We start from the raw sequence: 22,855 nt of genomic DNA, 5'->3' as shown, positions 1-22,855 counted from the left end.
GAGCGGAAGATGATGCAAAAGTATAAATGAAAACCGACGCGGAAGCTACGCCATCGCAGCAGTAACACTTATGGCTGTGCTAATTTTTGTAGGTCTAGTGAGCAAAAAGAAGAATGCAGAGACACAAAAAACTATGAAATGTGAGATTTATTATGTACTGATGTGAAAATAGATAAATTAACAAATCAAATATAAAAATATAAACACAAGAGAAAATTAGACTTTAGTGACGCCAAAGTAAATAAAGAAAAATAACAAAATAGGGCTGTAACGATTAATCGTGCAAATGCGCATTTTCTCAATGAATGAATTTTAACTATATAACGGTGAAATCTCGGCACATCCCAAAGCCAGGGGGCACTCTCGTGCAGAAACTCCCTTTTTGCAACAAAAGAAGTAGCATTACAAACGCTATTCCAGGAAATGTCTATAAGGATATTTATATTTCTGTTCTTCAAATTGTTTCAGGCATTTTCATGATAATAAAGAATATTTTTGTTTAACGAGTATTGCTTTTTTAAATTCACGTTATAAACGACTCAGACTCATAATGATTTTAGATTGATAAGGACTTCCTACTGACCAAAACACTGTAGTACACACTGAATTGATTTCAGACAGGCATTTTTAATGGGACGCGGAATTAATCAATACAGCCCTATAACAAAACCAATACTAACTATTTAAACCTCTAACCTAACTAAAGAAAATAAACAAGAAATGAAAGTTGTAGTGTTTATTTATTTGCACACTGGCTAATCTAGCTTATATTCAATAACTGGAGCGCACACGAGACATTCTGAACTGGTTGTTTAATCCGCCATCTTGACATGATCCCAGTCTCACGAGAGTACCGGGAATATTGCCTGAGGGATACGGTGTCCCTTTGAGGACATACAGTCAGGATGTTACAAAAGTCTTCGGCTCCAAGCGCCGTATACTTTCCTATTCTAAGCTATTACAAAAACAAAACATAGAGGGGGTGGTGTAGACCTCTTACCTAATGTATTTAACATCAAGCTACCTAAGTGTGGTACAATGGAAGTCGTGCAACATCTTACCTGTCCCACTTCTTTTGGTATCACAAAATACAAACAGAGCAAAAACTCACTAAGACTGATACATTATACAGTGCATCTTAAATGTCTAACTGCAGTAAAATGAAAAATCTAATGATGGAAAGATCAGTTTGATTCGATCTATTTACAGATGGTCAGCTTTCTCTTTTTGCATAATAGTGTAGTTTCAATGGAATTGAATGATCATTATTCTTATCTTTGTGCAGACTGACATAATGGCAAGAAAATAAACATTTACTCTTTCATTGCCTTTCCCATTGTCTAAGCTCTGTAGTCCTTTGTTTATATTTGTATACATCTCTGTACGTACGTCTGCACAAACTTTCTACTTTCTTTCACCCATGGCTGCAACAACTTATCGAATAATCAATAATAATTGATAATTAAAAATGTGTTCAACTAATGTTATCATTACTTAATTCGGCCTGTGACTTCACTTGCCCCATGACAACAGAACGAGCTGCACAGTTAAAGTCAGGATAAGATGATGTTAAACAGCACAGTGATTGACAGGATGATGGTGGAAGCAAAAGAGCATTTGTTTTTACATATCTTTATTAAATATAAGTGACTTTGTTAGCATAGAATATAAGTGACTCTGTTAGCACAGAACAGCTCTGTTTAGTTGTTAAACCTGATAATTTACCTGTGAGTTAAGAAAGTATTTGATTCAAATTCTTTGACTGAATTTAATTTTTCCAGGACTGTTCGGGAGCATTTGGGTGAGCAGGAGGTGTCTATCTCACTGACAATAGATGCTGTGGAAGACAGTGACCTGGCGAATTATTCCTGTTTTGTGGAAAACAGCCACGGCAGACGCCAGGCCAACATTCAGCTCAGTAAAAGGGGTAAAACTTACCTAAAACTTACTCTATAAAAGACTACAGTATCACTCTAAAGCACAGATAAGACACATATTTAGATAGCACATGCATTGCATATTTTAAAGTTAATTAATATAACATTTGCTATTACTTCATTTCATTATTTTGGGACTTAAGTTTGTTTTAGAGATACATCAAGATTTTCATTGTATAAGAAGAACCCGGAAAAACAACAACATTTAAACAGAACTGCAACCAACTGCCCCTTCGTTACTTTCAATGGCAGGGGATTATATTTCAGGCAGTGCGTAATATCACTACACCTGCTGCAGCCATGTTACATCAGCAAAGTCCTTGATTATTACGCCAAAATGAGAGAATAGTCCTAACCATATATGCCTAAAATATCGCAACTTTTAGTTTTCTGTCGGTCTTAGTACACAATGTAACAAAAAAGAGTCAAGTTTTAAATAGGAAAAATATTGAAACTTTGGTTATTTTTTATCACGATGCAAATGGTCTAATCATATTTAATGGATTGTGCTAAGCTATGTGCTGACTGTGCGCCAGACACATTCCAAACGAATCTGCGTACAGGACGAAATGTGATAGATCTTGACAGAGGACCTCCAAGAGACGCAGAAATCTAATAAATTGTTGGGTTTTTTGCAATACAAGCGAGTTGGCTAGATAGGTGGCAATGATTTTTATATTTAGTCCTGCACGCGGGCGGGTACTTGCGGGTATCCAGCGAGTGAACCGTTAATATTTAATGCATAGGCAGGGGGCGTCAACGGAAAAAAAAAAACGAAATAAGCGACCGCTCAAAGTCATTGTGCTTTCAGTTAACCTGTTTAGAACTAGAAGTCTGCGCCCTGCCACCTCAACTTTAAACGATGCATTCAAGTTCATGCAGCGTGCAGACAGTATTGCATCTAATACAACGAGAGCAAATTGAGAACAATGCTCCTTTTTCTCTGGGATATGCGGACAACGCATCCAACGCAGTAGCCTTACCCTAACCAATGTATACAAAAACCTTATAGACAAGAAATGGTCCAGCGCAAGCCTTCAGTTGAGCAGGATAAAAAAGAGGATGACAAACATGCAAAATATACAACGTACAGTATATGCAGTTATGCCATTCATAACTACTGGAAACTTTTAGAAAAACTTTTAAGTTATTGATTTTGTTCACTTTCAAAGTTCATAATGACATATGTATTTGGAAAAAAGGATAATTCAACAAAAAATTTATTTTATGAAATACATTAAACTATATTTTGAGTGGACATTTACAGGCCCTAAATCAATAACAACTCGCGCGGAGGACTAGGAATTAACCCTGTAAGAAAATTCAGGGTTTATGGTGGTTTAGACTTTAGTGTTTAGGGTTAGGGTTAGGGTTAACCCTAACCCTAAACCCACACAGGCTTGAACTGCTTCTGATTTTATGTAACAGGTGGAATAATATTAAGATGTCACCTGCAGTCTGGGTTAGGGTGGATTGCAGACTGCGGGTCTAAACTCAATTTGAGTGTCTAGCTGGATGAGCAGTTTTACCGACTTCATTTTTTTATTTTACACTGTAAAAAACATTTGTGACTTAGTAAATTTAACTAAATTAAATTAGTAAATTCTATGAAAATTCTGTTTTTTTTAACCAGGGCTGGGTTTCCCGATAACGATTAAACTTAGCACTTAAGAGCGCTTTCTACGAGCTACTTAACGAAACCGTCGTTGTTCTTTTACGTGCGTTTCCCAAAGATGCACGTATAACAATTGCTCGCAGCTGGGTTTTAGGTGCTACTTACTAGTCGCTATCCGTTTGTCAAGTGCTGAAATGTCACCAATAGAATGACTCAAATTTGTAGCAAAAGCTTATACTAATGATCGATCTTCTGCCAATGTGCACTAATATTTTTTATAATATTTTTCATTATTGTTCAATGACTTTTTAAAATGTTTTAACAATTTGTGCATAATTAAATATTCTTTTCCATATTTAGTCAGGACTCATCCCACTGCAAAATGCCTTCTGCATTTTATATTATAGTTTAGATTATTATAATTTGCTTTTTATTATTTATGTTTATTTATTATTAGGGATTATTGCATTGTAGTGTAAATATTTATTTGGCTTATTTAATCACATGCCATTTACCTTCAAAACTATTTTTTTTCTGTAGATGAATTATAAAAGTAATTGGTAGGAACCATTTATCAATTTGCTAGTACCAACTTTTACCAAAATTGTACCAAATATGTTTTCCTTCTTTTTTTAATTTATTTAATGTTTAGTCATTTAAATTTGATTTCTCATTTGAATTTTAAATATATTATATTAAAGTAATTTAAATAAATAAGCAAAGAAGAAACCAATAAATATGCATTTAAAACATTACATTATCGTAATTGCAGGAGTGCAATTTGATGGTTGTCCTGCAGGTGACCTTGTAACTCTGTTGTTGTACGATGCACTTATGAATTAACGAATACTCCAGAGCACTCGTAGATCTACGATGATTTTCAAGTGCTACTTAAGTTACGAAGCTTTTGGGAAACGGCCCGTAATTCTAAGATGATTTGTACGATTGTTTTTACAATCTACTTAGCCTTACAATGCTTTTGGAAAACCCAGCCCAGATTTGAGTAAAAATAACATAAAAAGGGGAGTAATTCTAAATTAACACATTATTTAGTAAATTCTACTAAATATTTATTATGTAAAAAATGTAAGAAGGAAATTAAATTAATAATTTTATGTTGAAACTACTTGAATTATTTGAGTATACTTGTATACTGGACTTGTATACTGTAGAAAATTATTAGCTGGATTTACTTAAAAATATAGTGCATCATTTTTTCATCAACTTTTTAAAGTAAATTTTACATGGAATTTTAAGTAATTGCTTTAAAACAAATGTAAGCTTTAATAGCTTAAAATTCCATGTAAAACTTACTTAAAAAGTGAATGAAAAAATTATGCACTAGGCCTATATTTTATATTTTTATTAAACCCAGCATAAAAAAAATTTCAGTGTACACTGAAAAAAATAAAGGTTGGATTTACTTAAAAATATAGTGCATTTTTGCATCCATTTTTATCAATATATGCAATTGCTTAAAACTTCCTGAAAACTAGTGGATGCAAAAATAGTTCTATTGCTATTATTATGTAGCATACATTGATTTTTTATAACAAAGATTACATAAACAAACTAAGTATTGATTTATTCATTAGCAAATGCAGAACAATTAGGAGAAAGTAAAGGTAGGCTATACGCCTTTCTCCCTTATATGATTAAAGGATTAAATATCATTTTTAAAACGAGAGTGTTATGATGGTGTGTGACGAACCCAAGTGCAGACAGAGGGATGAACACTGAAGACTTTTATTATAAACAAAACAGAAAACAAAACCCACGAGGGGGCAAAACAATATAAACAAGATACTACCACAGGAAGTGAACACTAAACAAGACTAGACTATAACTACACTTAACAGGGTACACTTAACAATAAACTTGACAAAACACTTAATATATATAACACTACTAGACAAGACTTCGATGACAGCGTACTCACAGGTATTTGGAACAATGCACAAGCACAGGACAAAGAATACAAGAGGATTAAATAGGGTAACAAATCAAGAGGGGAGCAGGTGATAAGAATCAAACAATAATGAGGAGGATGACAAGGGAGCGGGGTAAAAGGGACAAGACACAGGGAACACGTGGTCCAGTAAACCAATACTAAGACCACGTGAACCCACACAAAACATGGGTCTGTCATGATTCTGCCACAAGACTAGATTAAACAAAGGACAAGATGGCAGAACCATGACAGAGAGCGCATTGTTAATGCTTGTCGAATTTTGTGACCGAGTCAGCATAAATTTGACAAGCATAAACACTGCTCTTTCAGTTTAATTTTTTTAAATTAACGAAATTTTAAAATTACATTTAGCCTAAGTTGTCTAGGAGTAATCCTTTTTTGCAAGGTAGAAAGGCATGTCGCCTACCTTTTGTTCTACTTGTTCCTTGTTGTTCTGCATTTGCCAAAAAAAAAAATAAATAGGCTACTTAGTTTCTTTAAAACTTTCATATTTGTTATTAAAAAATCACCAATATAGGCTACATAATAATACCAATAGAACATATTTATTTTTTACTAAAACAGGAAAGTTCCTTCAACGCCATAGCCATCATTTTGTTTAAATGCAGAATATGCATGCCTATTCTACTTTTTGTAAAAATCAAAAAGGAAATAATTAATCAATGCATGATAAATGGGTGACTTGTTCTTCATATTTATTGTAATATAAAGAAATGCATTACATAATTTTTTTAAACAAAGCCCACCTTTTTATCTTGCTGGTGGCTGATCTGTCCTGACTGGAGCTGTGTGCCAGACACATTCCAAATAAACCTACATGATGGAATGTGATAGACCATGATCGAGGTCTTTCTAGATTCACAAAATAGTTGTTATTTTGTGCAATTACAAGAGTTGGCCATATGGGTGGCAGGGACTTTTTTATTTCAGCATACTCCATGGCAGAGTCCTGCATGCGGGCGGGTGGATACGGCTATCCAGCGAGTGACCTGTTAATATATATTGTAACAGGTAGAATAATATTAACATGTCATTTGCAGTGCGGGTTAGGGGGAATGGCACAAGCATACTGCTGGTCTAAAAGCCAAGACCGTTTTGACTTGATTCCGCACACGCTTATAGGCAGCTGCTTTTATAAACAGTCTTCTGCTTGTTTGTGTACATGCTCAGTCTGGAAACAGTTTAAGGTTTTTAAAAACAGTGCGATTTGTGAGTGCATTTCTGTCACAGTCTGTATATCAAATGCAAATAGTTCAATTAGTGATGCTGTCAAAGAAGGCTGTTTTTTATTACTGCAAGTTACATCAAATATTAGCGATGCACCCGCTTGCTTCATGGTAGCTGCAGTCACCTTAGCTCCTCCCCTCCATCGAGACTTTAATTCTGAAATGACTTCCTTTTATTCTGAAATGACTTCCTTTTATACTGAAATGACTTTAAACTGAAAGTTTGTATGTACAGTCTTGTTCAAAATAATAGCAGTACAATGTGACTAACCAGAATAATCAAGGTTTTTAGTATATTTTTTATTGCTACGTGGCAAACAAGTTACCAGTAGGTTCAGTAGATTCTCAGAAAACAAACAATACCCAGCATTCATGATATGCACGCTCTTAAGGCTGTGCAATTGGGCAATTAGTTGAAAGGGGTGTGTTCAAAAAAATAGCAGTGTCTACCTTTGACTGTACAAACTCAAAACTATTTTGTACAAACATTTTTTTTCTGGGATTTAGCAATCCTGTGAATCACTAAACTAATATTTAGTTGTATGACCACAGTTTTTTAAAACTGCTTGACATCTGTGTGACATGGAGTCAACCAACTTGTGGCACCTCTCATCTGTTATTCCACTCCATGATTCTTTAACAACATTCCACAATTCATTCACATTTCTTGGTTTTGCTTCAGAAACAGCATTTTTGATATCACCCCACAAGCTCTCAATTGGATTAAGGTCTGGAGATTGGGCTGGCCACTCCATAACATTAATTTTGTTGGTTTGGAACCAAGACTTTGCCCGTTTACTAGTGTGTTTTGGGTCATTGTCTTGTTGAAACAACCATTTCAAGGGCATGTCCTCTTCAGCATAGGGCAACATGACCTCTTCAAGTATTTTAACATATGCAAACTGATCCATGATCCCTGGTATGCGATAAATAGGCCCAACACCATAGTAGGAGAAACATGCCTATATCATGATGCTTGCACCTCCATGCTTCACTGTCTTCACTGTGTACTGTGGCTTGAATTCAGAGTTTGGGGGTCGTCTCACAAACTGCCTGTGGCCCTTAAACCCAAAAAGAACAATTTTACTCTCATCAGTCCACAAAATGTTCCTCCATTTCTCTTTATGCCAGTTGATGTGTTCTTTGGCAAATTGTAACCTCTTCTGCACATGCCTTTTTTTAACAGAGGGACTTTGCGGGGGATTCTTGAAAATAGATAAGCTTCACACAGACGTCTTCTAACTGTCACAGTACTTACAGGTAACTCCAGACTGTCTTTGACCATCCTGGAGGTGATCATTGGCTGAGCCTTTGCCATTCTGGTTATTCTTCTATCCATTTTGATGGTTGTCTTCCATTTTCTTCCACATCTCTCTGGTTTTGCTCTACATTTTAAGGCATTGGAGATAATTTTAGCTGAACAGCCTATCATTTTTTGCACCTCTTTATAGGTTTTCAATTGCACAGCCTTAAGAGCGTGCATATCATGAATGCTGGGTCTCATTTGTTTTCTGAGAATCTACTGAACCTACTGGTAACTTGTTTGCCACGTAGCAATAAAAAATATACTAAAAACCTTGATTATTCTGGTTAGTCACATTGTACTGCTATTATTTTGAACAAGGCTGTATATGCGAGTGTTTAAGTGTTTAAAAAGTTGCCAGCCAGCACCAGCGTTTTTCATGATTTTCACAAAAGTTTAATGCCATCCTTCTTCTTTAAATATATAAACTTACAATATACCAAATGAAAGAACAGACCCTCTGTTTTCAAACAAATAAAACCCGTTTCATCCTACCTTCAGTAGTTCTTTTGTAAGCAATTTTTGAATATGGGTAGGTTTCTGCAAAAACACCAAAAAAAGCAGAGATAATTCCATTTTTGTGACGGACTTATCATAGAGATCCCATTCAGAGCGATCTTTAAAACAGACACGGACATGCAGCTGCTTGCCATAGGGCAATACTTCCAGGTTTAAAAAGTTGCGGATACCTGATGGATACCTGGTGGATAATAGCGGTATTGCGGAAAGCCGGAAATACTCGTCATTGGCATGAAAAGCGTTTTCTCTTGATTGACGAGCCATCTCGTCAATGGCGGCGAAAGAGTTAATAGGTATATGCGTGCATCTAATTTATAAGTATGTGCGAGTTCTTTATGTGGATGCATGCATCAAGTTTATATGTATATGCATGTATTTAACTGGTGTATATGCATGTACAGAGTTAAAATGTATGTGCAAGTGTTTATATATGTTTGTGTGCAAAAAGTTTATACGGTATGTTTATGCGAGTGTTTATATGTGTATGCGTGTATTAAGTTTATATGTATATGCAAGTGTTTATAGGTGTATGTGTGCATTAAGTTTACATGTTTATGCAAGTTATTCACAAGTGTATATGTATGCATTACTAACTTAAGATGTATTGGTATGAATTTCACATAAGTATGCACACATATTTCACAGGTATTTACTGAAACATCTGCAATGCCGCAATGACTTTTGGGGCGTAACGCGATTTCAGCGCGCAAGTCTGCACTCGATGCATCCTCAATATTAAGAACACATCTGGGTATTTTCATGCGTCCTCTGTACCTGCGTTCTTGAGAATTGGAATGAACTTCGACTGTTAATGATGATGTAGAGCGAGAACACGAGCATGCAAGATCGCTGAAGAACGCATATTGAGAAACAGCCTGTGTGTTTGCATGCTTTTATATATGTATTCATAAGTGAAGTATGATTTTCTAGCCGCATGGCCCCTCATGTCTTTTAACATGCCAAAGACAAAGGAAAATATTAAAACTTGCATCATACAACGTGTTTAATGTTTTCTGTTATTTCTGTATAATAAAAGGGTTTTTAAAAGTCAAGTCTCAATCTCTCTCTCTCTTTGTGTGTGTCTCTCTCTCTCTCTCTCTCTCTCTCTCTCTCTCTCTCTCTCTCTCTCTCTCTCTCTCAGCAGAGCTCATGTATACAGTGGAGTTGGCCGGGGGTTTGGGAGCTATTCTGCTGATGTTGATATTTCTGTTGTCTATATATAAGTGCTACAGAATCGAACTGATGCTGTTCTACAGACATCACTTCGGAAGCGAGGATATAGATGGAGGTATGCAATATTTTAAACATTTAATACAGCTGTAATATTTTATACCACTTAACATTTTACTAATTAACACTTAAAGGAGTCCTGAAAAAAGGGTTATGGTTTGTTCACTAAAACTCACAAAAACAGCATTGTTTCTGTCTTTTTCATATTTCTTTAACCACCTGGGGTCTGAGGGTTTTGGGACACTGGCAGAGGTTTTGACATGCTCTTACATTTGCTATTTTGTCAGTTGCGAGAAAAAACGACAAAACACATCACCACGTTTTTGGACCCCAGGAAGTTAAATTACTTTGAGTGGCTGTGTTGGAATGACATGTGACATTTTATAACAAATGCAAACAATTGTTTATGAACAATGAACCGACAGTCAATATATTGAAAAAAAAACCCCAGAGAGATCCACGGTTTTTATTGTGTACTTTTTATTTTGACTTTGTAGGGTCTACAGTTTTTGGAATATGTTAACTCTTTCTCCACCTGGTATAGAGAAAATGCTTCTCTGACAATGACGAGTTTTTCTGGCAATCAGTATTTCTCATATTATCCACCAGGTGGTGTTCTTCCCCAACTTATAAAAACTGAAAGTATTCCCTTAGGGCAAATAGTTCAAACTCCATGTATGTTTTGATTATCACTCTGAATCTGATCTCTATCAAAAGTCCTTCACAAAAATCGAGTTATCTCAGCTTTTTGCTTAAAATGTGTTATTTTTTAAGAATCCTACCCATATTTGAAAGCATAGGCGCAAATCCCGGGGGGGTCGGGGGGACAGGACCCCCCCATCTGAGGGTTAACCCCCCCTAAAATATCATTAAAATATGAAAATAATTTAATGATTTATAATACTTAAAAGTTGTGTAAGAAGTAAAACAATACTAATGCAAACGGAGCAACAACAAAAAACGTTGTAAACATTTTGATTCCCCCCTCCCTTGCCTCACAGTGGTTTGGTCCACTGCCAGCGCCACACAGTCGGGTGGTTGAGAAGTGTAAGGGATCTCAGGTTTCGGAAGGAGAATAAAAACTGCAATCGTTCCCCGGTTTCGGACACAATATGTCTGAGAGCGTTGCTAGAGTATGAATATATTGAATTGCAATATGGAGCGTTTAAGTATTAACACTAAATCAAAACTAAACAACAGATTTGTAAATGAAAAGGTTTAATTACAGTACTGACTTAAAGTTACAGTTGAAATGGTTACACTATAAATGCATGAAATGGTACATAATACAAACAATTGACTGTTTCCAATGTATGTGAGATATTACCTGATAAGATAGAGAACAGAGAAAGAAAGAAAGTTTAGAAGTAAGGGAACTGGAACCTAGGCCTAATGGCCTGAACCCCAGTGAAGAAGAAAGGAAAGGGGAAAGGCCAATGCAAAAGCCAAAAAGCCAAAGCAAAAAGCCCAGAGCTCATAAAAACATTGACCTTTATCCTCTATCTCTTGACCATGTGACTAAACCTAACTTGAAACATTCAAATTGACCAATCAGAAGATCACCTTTAACCCCCAATGTACTTGACCAAACCCAACATAATACATTCAAACTGACCAATCAGAAAACCACCTAAAACCCCCACTGTATTGGATAAACAGTTGTGACAATAGTCTTTGATCACTATCAGCATAGGGGGCTGTGACAAGTTGTGACCAAGTAATAAATTCCTATATTTATTTTTAATCTTACAATCCGCCCTTTGGCAACATGGGCCATTCGTAGAAAGATCCATGATGACACAGTTCATAAGATTATGCTTTCAGTTGTGTGCAGTGGTCATCTTCAGACTTATTGTCCAAACTGGTTGCTGGTTGATGAGACTTGAAGACATCCTTCTCCTTACAGCCCTGCATGAAAGGCTTCATCGAATGGAATTGCACCTTTCATAGTTATGCAGATTTCCATCGATACTTCACACCTTCACAAGAACAGGCCCTGAAGGGGGTTTCACTTTTGTCCTTCTCTTTTAGGCAACACCCAAAATGTGAAACAGCAGGAATCCTGTGATTTAAGCAAATGGCACAACATACAGCAAAGCATATGGCATTTGTTACTCAAGTTTTAAATGGTCAGATTGGTCTTCAACCTTAAATCCCTGTCAAATACATTAAAACATGGTCAAGGTGAGAATAAAAGAAAAAATAATAAAAGCTCTTACATTGTTTTTGGAAACATGTAAATGAAATGGTTCTTTTTAAACTTAGCAAATGTTAGTTTTAACAACCCACTTTGTCAGTAGGAGCAACAACAACAACAATATATTTAGTGTAACCAAATACATGATATTAAAGATCTTAATTTTCCAGTATAACCAATATAAATAAAATGAACAAAATGAGAACAAAGAACATGACAGTTTTAAATGTCTTGGATAAAGAGCAAATTAAATGTAAAACATAATAGCAAAATTAATGAAATTATTACACATAGAAAATAACTCTTTATCAAGATTTCAGTATTTGAGACATAAAACTTATCAAACTTTATGAAAAGAAACCAAAACAGATGCTTGACATCAGACATTTTAACATAATGACTGATGTGAGGCGAATTGTGTTTGCTATGTGTGAATTTAACTAAGGCTATGTGTGAATACCATGCTGCAACAAAGGTGAGGAAGATAAAATTGTGATGCAAATTTAGTCCTGTTGTTGAAAACAGGGAGCCATTTTGATATTATAAGTATGAGATTGTAATCTGGCTCTGTAAATCTTCTCACACCCATGTTTTTAGTTAAGCATGGTAAAAGTGCTACTGGATCCTGTTGTGAGGTAAAACATTTTCATTAATGTAATTATATAACACAATGTAGCCACATGGCATTTTTGTGCTCCTCTTTAGGGTCTGACTGCAGCTATACAGGGAATAGCAGAGTTTACCACTTAGGAGACAAATCATTCAACATAGAAACACATACAACTTGAAACTAATAGACAATTTCAAGAGCAAAAGTTATTCCATTAACACAAGACGACTGGTCTAGAATACATGTAGCTTCAACAACCTCTCACTTAAATGTTTCGTCCAACACTTACAATGGAAACAGTCAAGTGTTATAAGAAATTAACTTCATTAGCCTATGTGTACATATAGTACAACAAACAACTAGAATTTGTGTTCTATAGAAACAACAATGCATTACGAACAATTACAAATCAGGAAATGCAAACAGGATCGTTGTAATGAGAATGTTAAACACATGCTAACTGGCTGCTAAGCCACTAGCAAGTGAGGTTAGCAGCTGGAGTCCTTGCATGAACAATGCAGTTAACTCAGTAATGGTTTTACCTGCAAAACCAGATTGTTTACATCTGTCCTTAGAAAGTGATTTCCTACATTTTAAATAATAAGGTGGAGGTCTGCCCCTGCCCAGTGACCAGCATTTCTCCTCTGTATGGCCTATTTTGTGACAGGAACTACAAAGCCTGTTCATTTTGCCACCGGGTCTGTAGCTTGGTTCTACTGGAGCTTCAGGAGGTCTGTGACTCTCTAATGCTTCATTCACATCATGCGGTTCTGTTCCAGCATGTTGATGCATCACCCCAATTGCTGAAATAGGAACACTTTTCTGGGTTCTGGAAAATACATTCTCTTTAGTACAAGTAGCATCTTTTTTAGTCCCATTGCTGTTAAGCGTTTGGGGAGACCTAGTGTCTCGCACAATTAGTTTAGCCCTTACATCTGCAATAATGTCTTTATACTTCTCACACTGTTTAGCCAGGGCTAACTGCTCAGATGATAGTTGATCTATCTGAGTTTGAAGATTTTGGATCTTTGCCTCTGACTTTTGTAATTCAGCATTTTTGGTTCCCAATTCATCACTTTTAGCATTCAGGATTGACTTAATAATTCCAGTATTTTTACGTAGCTGCTTGCACGTCATGAAATTCAAAGCCTCAATGGTGTCAGCATGTTTGGATTTTCTTTGTTCAACACCAACCATGCGCCACCATGTGAGAATATCATCAGTGGTAGCGTAGTAATCCAGACCCTTTCTATATAATTTAGAAAGTGTAGATTCAACTTTCTCGCTCCATAAATCAAACAATATATCATTACTGGAGTTACTCCCTTCCATCCCCGAGGAGATAATCTGAAATAATCTCTAACTGTACAACAATGTTAGGACTATTTAAGGTCCTTTTAATTTCCGTTTCATACAATTCATGCAAATGGAGATTTAACTAACCATGCCATGAAACAATGAAAACAGACTTACCCACTGTGTGTTCAGAAGGCCTTTAACCCATTCACAGGATTAACTGTGATAAAGTCCTCATTTAGTTGATCAATCAAAGTAAAACTCAGAAAACTCACCGCAAGGGATCCCCGTACGGGCCACCAAACTGTAAGGGATCTCAGGTTTCGGAAGGAGAATAAAAACTGCAATCGTTCCCCGGTTTCGGACACAATATGTCTGAGAGCGTTGCTAGAGTATGAATATATTGAATTGCAATATGGAGCGTTTAAGTATTAACACTAAATCAAAACTAAACAACAGATTTGTAAATGAAAAGGTTTAATTACAGTACTGACTTAAAGTTACAGTTGAAATGGTTACACTATAAATGCATGAAATGGTACATAATACAAACAATTGACTGTTTCCAATGTATGTGAGATATTACCTGATAAGATAGAGAACAGAGAAAGAAAGAAAGTTTAGAAGTAAGGGAACTGGAACCTAGGCCTAATGGCCTGAACCCCAGTGAAGAAGAAAGGAAAGGGGAAAGGCCAATGCAAAAGCCAAAAAGCCAAAGCAAAAAGCCCAGAGCTCATAAAAACATTGACCTTTATCCTCTATCTCTTGACCATGTGACTAAACCTAACTTGAAACATTCAAATTGACCAATCAGAAGATCACCTTTAACCCCCAATGTACTTGACCAAACCCAACATAATACATTCAAACTGACCAATCAGAAAACCACCTAAAACCCCCACTGTATTGGATAAACAGTTGTGACAATAGTCTTTGATCACTATCAGCATAGGGGGCTGTGACAAGTTGTGACCAAGTAATAAATTCCTATATTTATTTTTAATCTTACAGAAGTGTACGGAGCCGACGCGTTAATCAGCTGTATACCTACCAACGTTTCCCATCACATATCAGTTTAACCTCATATGTTTTAAAACTGGACTATTTGGACATATAAACATGAACATATTTCGTTTTATGAGAACAGAAGCAGATAAACGAACAAGAAAACATTTATATGCATTCATGCAGAGGTGAGGCAGAGCTGAAAGTAACAAATTACGTTTACTCACGTTGCTGTAATTGAGGGTTTTTTTGTGTACTTTTATTTTTTTGAGTAGGTTTAAAATCTGTACTTTCACTTTTACTTGAGTATGTTTTGTTTAAAGTATTGTAGGCTACTTCGCTACATTTTAAATCATATCCGTTACTGAGTAAAAAAATAAAATAGCGAGGTGATAAAGAAGCACCACGGATGATTGATTGATGGGCGGGGGAACGTGCAAAAAGAGCCATGGAGAGGGACGAGACAGGCGAGGGCTAATGCAGACCCTCAATTCAATTCTTATGAAAGAAACCCCTGGCCATTGACGCGAAGCGATTGTTTCATTGAGCCAGGCTTTTACCGCTAATTTGCACGACGCGTTTTTAATACATGTGCATTATCCTTTGAGGTCTATCAGCTTCGCGTCAAGTCAAACAACTTAAGAACGCCCTCGAGAATGTGCATGTCATTAGACATTGCTGAGAGGGAGAGAGCGAGAGATAGAGAGAGATTGAAAGACATCAGGTACACAGGTCAGGGAAGCTAGAATACAATAAACGTGTAAAGGATAAAAGTATATGGCACTCATCTCATTATATGCTCATTTAAACTAGGTATATAATTTAATAAATAATGTATGTTACCAGCAGTACATCAATTACAACCTTACTATAGTGATTTTATTTACTAGCTGCTGACCTCATATTATTTTTGCTTCAAGTGCATAACTCACCAGTAAAAATCATTAAACAATTCCATAAATGTTTCTTAGTTATAAAAAAGCTTTTTGTTTTATTAACTTTTTGTTATTGCACTTTAATTGTTAAGATGTTCCTACAATAAAAAACAACTAGTTTGAGATTTATATTCCCTTGTCCTTTTTGAACTATACTTGAAACCTCTCCCCGCTGTAAAAAAGTAACTTTTACTCTGAGTAAAATTAAAATGACTTACTTTTACTTGAGTAGATTTTTAGACCAGTAACTTTACTTTTACTTAAAGGGATACTTCACCGATTTAGCATTCAGCTTTGTATCTGTAGAAACCCGGCAGTATTACTGAATGACCATGTTTCCCTCCATCATTTCCCTCTGAGAGGAGAGATATCTGCATTTTGGTTCTGCAAAAAAGTCCTCCGATGATGCAAAAATCGTCATATTACATCATCGGAGGACTTTTTTGCAGAACCAAAATGCAGATATCTCTCCTCTCAGGGGGAAACGATGGAGGGAAACATGGTCATTCAGTAATACTGCCGGGTTTCTACAGATACAAAGCTGAATGCTAAATCGGTGAAGTATCCCTTTAAGTAGAATATTTTATTATCTTTCCACCTCTGCATTCATGTGTATTAAAATTAAATTTGCGTCCGTTCATAGAGAAAGAGAAAGTTTTCTATCTGTACACATTTTCTTGCAAGTACAATTTTGCCTGTATTATTGGTGTCCCCTTCAAAAATTGTTCTTGAAAAATGTTATGTTTAATGTCCCCCTCAACATTTAAATGAAATTTTCGCCCCTGTTTGAAAGGTGATAAAAAGAGAACAAATGAAGGTAGGATGATACAGCACAGGGTCTGTTCTTCCATTTGATAAATTGTATGTTTATATATTTAAAGAAGAAATTTTTTGAAAGGGAAAAAACTTTTGTGAAAATCATACAAAATGCTGGCACTGGCTGGCAGCTTAATTTTTAAAAACACTGGTGGGGAAAGAGTTAAAATGTAAATACAGAAAGTTTAAGGTGGTTGTAAACTTCTTTTCACCTTACTGTCTATATTTTGTGTTATATTTTACCATAACATAATGTACATTTTTATCTTGATCATAAACACTGCTTTAGTGGGAGTTCTTAATGTTTTTTGAATGTGAGAATATGTTTAGGCTGAATTATTAATGTCTTACTGTGATCCTTTCATGCAAACTTTAATAAAAGTCTCGTGTGTGTGTGTTTGTGTGTGTGTGTTTAGAAAATAAAGACTATGATGCATATGTTTCCTACACTAAAGTGGATCCAGACCAGTGGTGTCAGGAATCCAGAGAGGAGGAGCGTTTTGCTTTGGAAATTTTGCCAGATGTTTTGGAAAAGCATTATGGATACAAACTCTTCATTCCTGACAGGGACTTGATACCAACTGGAAGTAAGTTGCATTAGTTGTAGTGTGTGAGTGATTGTTTGTGAATGTGACCTGTTTGTCTCATTTCACATGCTCTTGTTTTTGCAATGCTGTATCTCACCATCTGTCATCCAGTCCATTTTCATATAATATTTCTATCAAGTTTTTCAATTGTCTTGCATTGTTACTCACATTTTCAAATCCAAAGTGATGTTTTTAAAACTATAATGAGCATTTTTTGTTCCATATGAAGATTGATGAATTGGAGATTGTAACCGAAAATCTAAAGACAAAAAGTAACAGATATACCAGTTTCTCTTGTGAAATTCATTGCTCGTGTTCTCTGAATGAGTTTCTCCTGTATTTTCTGAACAGACTTTCAATATTGAAATATTTATGTTTAGGTTTCAGCAATGATCATTTCCAGGATGACACAGGACTTCTTAGAGGTATTTTGCACTGGACAGATTTGATGTACAAACTTTAACAGACATCACTTTATAGACTTTAGCTCATAGACTAAGTGGGAGCTCAAAACTAAAGAAGAGGTAGATGAATGGTTGGATGTGTTTATTATTTCTTCACTGTGTGTAATTAGAGTGGAAGAAATGCAGATACACACATTCACTCACACACACGATATACCTATACATATTAATACTGTATTGGAGCTGGAATAGTGTCAGGTGAATTAATAAAATGACAGCAGTTAAGAGTGCCATTTGTCCATTTTTGGCCAGAATATGCTGTTTAATATGTCTCTTTGTTGCTAGTTTAAGTGAATACCTCAGGCTTTTGTTCAGAGGAGCAGAATTTCTGTTTGATGTTTTGTTTGTCGTGTTTCATGATTCTCTGTGTCATTCTGATATTTTTATAAAATGTGATTCTTTATAAAGTTGTTTTGAGTTTACCTTTTCATACAAGACTGTACTTTAACTCTTTCCCTGCCATTGACAAGTTAACTCGTCAATTAATAGAAAACGCTTCCCTGCCATTGACGAGTATTTCCGGCTTTCTGCTAGACCGCTATTATCCACCAAGTGGCACTCTTCCCCAACTTAAACAAAACCTGGAACTATCTCCCAAGGGCAAACAGCTGTAAGTCCGTGTAAGTTTTGAGGATCGCTCTGAATCTGATCTCTATCAAAAGTCCTTCACAAAAATAGAATTATCTCAGCTTTTTTCTTAAAATTTTGTGTTTTTGAAGAAACCTACCCATATTTTATAGGTGATAAAAAAGAACTAATTAAGGTAGGATGAAACTTTTTTTTTAAAGCAGAGGGTTTGTTCTTTCATTTAAAATATCGTATGTTTATATATTTTAAGAACATTTTCTGGAAGGCATTAAACTTTTGTGAAAATAATGAAAAATGCTGGTGCTGGCTGGCAACTTTTTAAAAAAATGCTGGCGGAGAAAGATTTAACTACAGTAATAAGTAAGCACAATATTTTTTGTTCTTTTTGTTGTATTTGTGTGTTATTATTAAAATGTTAAGAGTTAAAATAAAAAAGAAACCATTGTAGATATAAAGATAAAGACTTGAATATTTTTTTCACTTTCTGCCTCTCGTCCATCTCTCTCTCTCTCTCTCTCTCTCTCTCTCTCTTTTTCTCTCAGCCTACATAGAAGATGTGGCTCGCTGTGTAGACCAGAGCAAACGCCTCATTATAGTCATGACAGCAAACTATGTGGCCAGACGAGGCTGGAGCATCTTTGAGTTGGAGACGCGACTACGCAACATGTTGGTTAGTGGAGAGATCAAAGTCATCCTCATCGAATGTGCTGAGGTGCGAGGAATCATGAATTACCAGGAAGTAGAAGCTCTTAAACATACCATCAAACTTCTGACGGTCATCAAGTGGCCGGGACCCAAGGGCAGTAAACTCAACTCCAGGTTCTGGAAACAGCTTCAGTATGAAATGCCCTTTAAGCGCCCCGAACCCAGGCTGTCACATGAGCAGGTGCTGGATGTGAGCGAGCAAGGACCATTCGGTGAGCTGCAGACCATCTCTGCCATCTCCATGGCTGCAGCGACATCCACCGCCATGGCAACCGCACACCCGGAGCTGCGTTCTACTTTTAGCAGCACGTATCACACGCAGCTGCGGCAGAAGCATTACTACAGGACTTACGAATATGACGTTCCTTCTTCTGGTACCCTTTTACCCCTTTCATCACTGGGCAACCAGCACACCTACTGTAACATTCCCATGACACTACTCAACGGCCAGCGGCCGCAGGGAAAATTGCACCACGATCAGCAGCAGGGGATAAAGGAGCAGCATATTAACAATGCTATGTTGCCATTGTTGCCCCGGGAAACCAGCATTTCCAGTGTCATTTGGTGACATCAGATTGTTAAAGGCACTTATTCCAAACAACATATGATCCACAACACCTACTTGTGTTGATTTCAAACAAGAAGGCATAAGTTTAGGGTGACCAGACATCGCATAAAATATCAATTTATTTATATGCATATGTCCTTATATGTGACCAGTCACGGAAAGTAGGGACACAAGTCGGGCATTTTGAGTTAATCACATATTCTGAAAGTGCAGTTTCTAAGCTTTCCAACGCATGCAAATCTGATAAGATTTGGAGAAGTTGTGGCCATTTGAATATAACCCATTCAAGAAAGAGAATGCTGAGAAAATTGAGAAAGAAGAGTTAGCACTTTTCCCTGCCTGAAGAGACAAAAGGGCTCATTTGCATCTCATTTAGCTAAGCCATACCCCCTGTAAAGCCGTTTTGGAGTTAAAGATGTTCTAGCATCATATGTAGTATTTTATGACAAGAGGCCGGATGACAAAATGCAAAGATAAACATGACTTTTTACCTTTGTGTTGATTACAAGTCGAATCAAGTCTGTTTCAGATGTGTGAATCATCCAATGACCATTTTTGTCAACAAATGCGTATAATCCGTGAAATATAGATATATAGTCTATTGTTTACATCAGATTTCACATCGTAACATGTAAGGGTATATGTGATTACATTCCGGTAATTTACGTTTCGTTAAACACATGAACCCGCCTTCAAAGCTTGTATTTAAAATAGGTAGGAAGTATAATAGATAATCCAAACAGTGCCGTCGAAAACGTGACGTCCTTTAGGGATGTAACCAATCGCTCGGTCGTTCCTCCATCAGCCAATGAGTTCATGGAAAATATTGATAGACAAACATGTAGCCAATTATATAAAGAATTCAATGATCTCTGTGTAACTAAGTTTGACTTCATGCTGAGCTGCAAGAACTGACATACAGATGACGTCAAAGTACCGGGAGAGCGAGTCGAAATTAAACTATTCCTTAGTATTTCTTGAAGAGCTCTCGCGGTAATTTGACGTCATCCAACTGCAGCGCCGCATAAAGTCGAGCAAGCCAGTGACGCAGCTGACGTAGGACGCGGCTGACTGTTATTTGTTCGCCCTAGATTCTTTTTTTTTCTTTTGTTTTGTGCGCCCGAGTTCATTTACAGTCTGGGGAGACGCACACTGTAAGTTTGAAAAAAAAACTTAGCAAATATGTCTGAGGGACAGGTCAGCAGCGTCACTACAGTCACGTGACTTCACATGGTTCACAATAGAACCGAAAGAGAAGACCATGCTGAATAAAGTCATAATTCTTGCTATTTTTGGACCAAAATGTATTTTCGATGCTTCAACACATTCAAGCTGACCCACTGATGTCACATGGACTACTTTGATGATGTTTTATTACCTTTCTGGACATGGAAACCGTACATAGATGTTCAATGGTTGGGACAAAAGCTCTCGGACTAAATCTAACGTAAAAACATCTTAAACTTTGATCTTAAAACTGCTATCTAAAACATGGAGAGGCTTCTTTGTGATCTCAACTAACAGATTCTGCAATAAAATGAAAATCACAAATTTTGAAAATAACCTTTCTTTCCCATTTTCTCGAAAGTTGTGCTGCCGACTTGTGTCACTGGTTTCCGTGACGGGTCACATATTAATATGATTGGTTCCGTTTAAAAATTCATTAGCTTTTATTACAAAATAAAATGAATAAATTCAACTATTATTGGATTACCCCCCCCCTGTAATGTTTGCCCCATCCCATATTTCAGCCAATCTCATCTGGTCACCCTACATAAGCTTGATACGTTTATCTTGAGGAAGATAAAATGAAAGAATAGGAAAACTCAGAGAGACCATTCTGTTTTGTTTCCATAATGCACTTATATACTTCAGGAATACAGGGTCTTGTACATATATGTAAAATTTCTTTGTAGCATTGCACTTTGTTCCTTTATTGTTATACTTTTTTTACAATTTCAAATGTTAATATCAAATTTATTTTTCCCTTATAAAATGACTGAGACAGAGTCATTTAAACAAAGACTCATTAATAACTGACCTATTGTAGTTTGTCCATGACTTCACTCTTGAGACTTATTTCCTAAACCAGTATAGGATTTGTGATTGTTTTCTTAAAACAGCAACATTTTGTTTAACAAATGATTTTTTTGCTATCAAAAATTTTTCCACTACAAAGAAAAAATGTCATTATGCAAATGCTACCGAGGCCTAACGTTCTAATTCTTCCTGATTAAATGAGTAAGCAGATGTTTATCTCTCTTATAAGTTTTTGAGATGTTCTAGATAAACAGCTTTGCTGTTAGTAAGATAGATAAAGAAAATAATGCTGTATCATATTTTAAAAGAAAAATATATTTTTGTTACAAAGAAATTTGCTTGGCAAGACATGCATCAGTCACATGTCATTGATGCTACTTATTAAAAGACTGAAGACTGAGACATTTTGAGCTCCTTGAATAATGTCCTTTAAAACAAAGTGAAAATATTTTTTTGTGTTTTGTCATATCATGGGTAATCAGGTGTGTTTTTATCTTCCCCATTACAATAAGAAGTATATTTAAGAAGTGTATCTATAGCAGCAAGATAGGTGTTCAATTTATAATATAAATATATTTACAGAGGCATTTCACAACTAAGAAAGTGCTTACGATTCATGTCCATGCCTCTAAATAATGATATATTTTGTCTTTACTGCGCATTGAAAACTGTAAACCTCTACTTTAGTGCCTACTGCTACTCCAAAACAAGACACCACCTACAGATTTAGAGTGCTGCTGCATTGGAATTAAATTATCTCAGTTTAGGTGTGTTTGACGTCATGCAGTGCTGCGCAGTCCGACAGACATATGACATCAAAGTGCCATGCGAGATTCAAGAGTAGACTGCTCCGTATGGTTTTGAATTGCTCTTGCTGCACTTTGATGTCATATGCCTTTCGATCTGTGCAGCACTGCATGCATTCAAACACATCATTTATTTTTGAATGGCACTGCCATGACATCACTTCCTCTCTCTCTGCCTTATTGGCAAAATATGTTTCACACTAATATTGGCTGTGTCCAAAACCGCATAGTCTCTGAGTAGGCAGTTAATTACAAGGAGTACCAACTTAACGAGTATGTACATTATCGCCTGATCACATTAAGTATGGACATCATCCTCCATGTTGATGTTATCATGTGACCTATGACATATTAGGTTTGTTTGAGCTCATGCAGCGCTGCGCTGCAAAAACTGACAGGAGGATGACAACACAATACCGCGAGAGTATCTCCAAAT

The 22,855-nt window shown here is 36.2% G+C and overlaps 1 protein-coding gene across 3 annotated transcripts in view; it reads left to right on the top strand.

The window, feature by feature from the left end:
• Positions 1-22,855, top strand: part of il1rapl1b (interleukin 1 receptor accessory protein-like 1b) — a 172,925-nt gene extending 150,070 nt beyond the window's left edge. The window contains exons 8-12 of one of the 3 annotated variants that reach the window (XM_065259326.2): positions 1,782-1,927; positions 9,714-9,860; positions 17,117-17,248; positions 17,629-17,673; positions 18,843-22,855. In XM_065259326.2, coding sequence (XP_065115398.1) covers positions 1,782-1,927; positions 9,714-9,860; positions 17,117-17,248; positions 17,629-17,673; positions 18,843-19,573 — 1,201 coding nt within the window. In that variant the 3' untranslated portion in view covers positions 19,574-22,855. Of the gene's footprint in view, positions 1-1,781; positions 1,928-9,713; positions 9,861-17,077; positions 17,249-17,628; positions 17,674-18,842 lie in introns of all 3 variants that reach the window. The other 2 variants (XM_065259325.2, XM_065259324.2) reach the window with 2 other exon arrangements.

Source organism: Paramisgurnus dabryanus, chromosome 14 (assembly GCF_030506205.2).
Source record: "Paramisgurnus dabryanus chromosome 14, PD_genome_1.1, whole genome shotgun sequence".
In the NCBI taxonomy this organism is placed as follows: domain Eukaryota; kingdom Metazoa; phylum Chordata; class Actinopteri; order Cypriniformes; family Cobitidae; genus Paramisgurnus; species Paramisgurnus dabryanus.
Note: the sequence above shows the minus strand (reverse complement) of the source record. Positions and strands in the feature narration are given on the sequence as shown.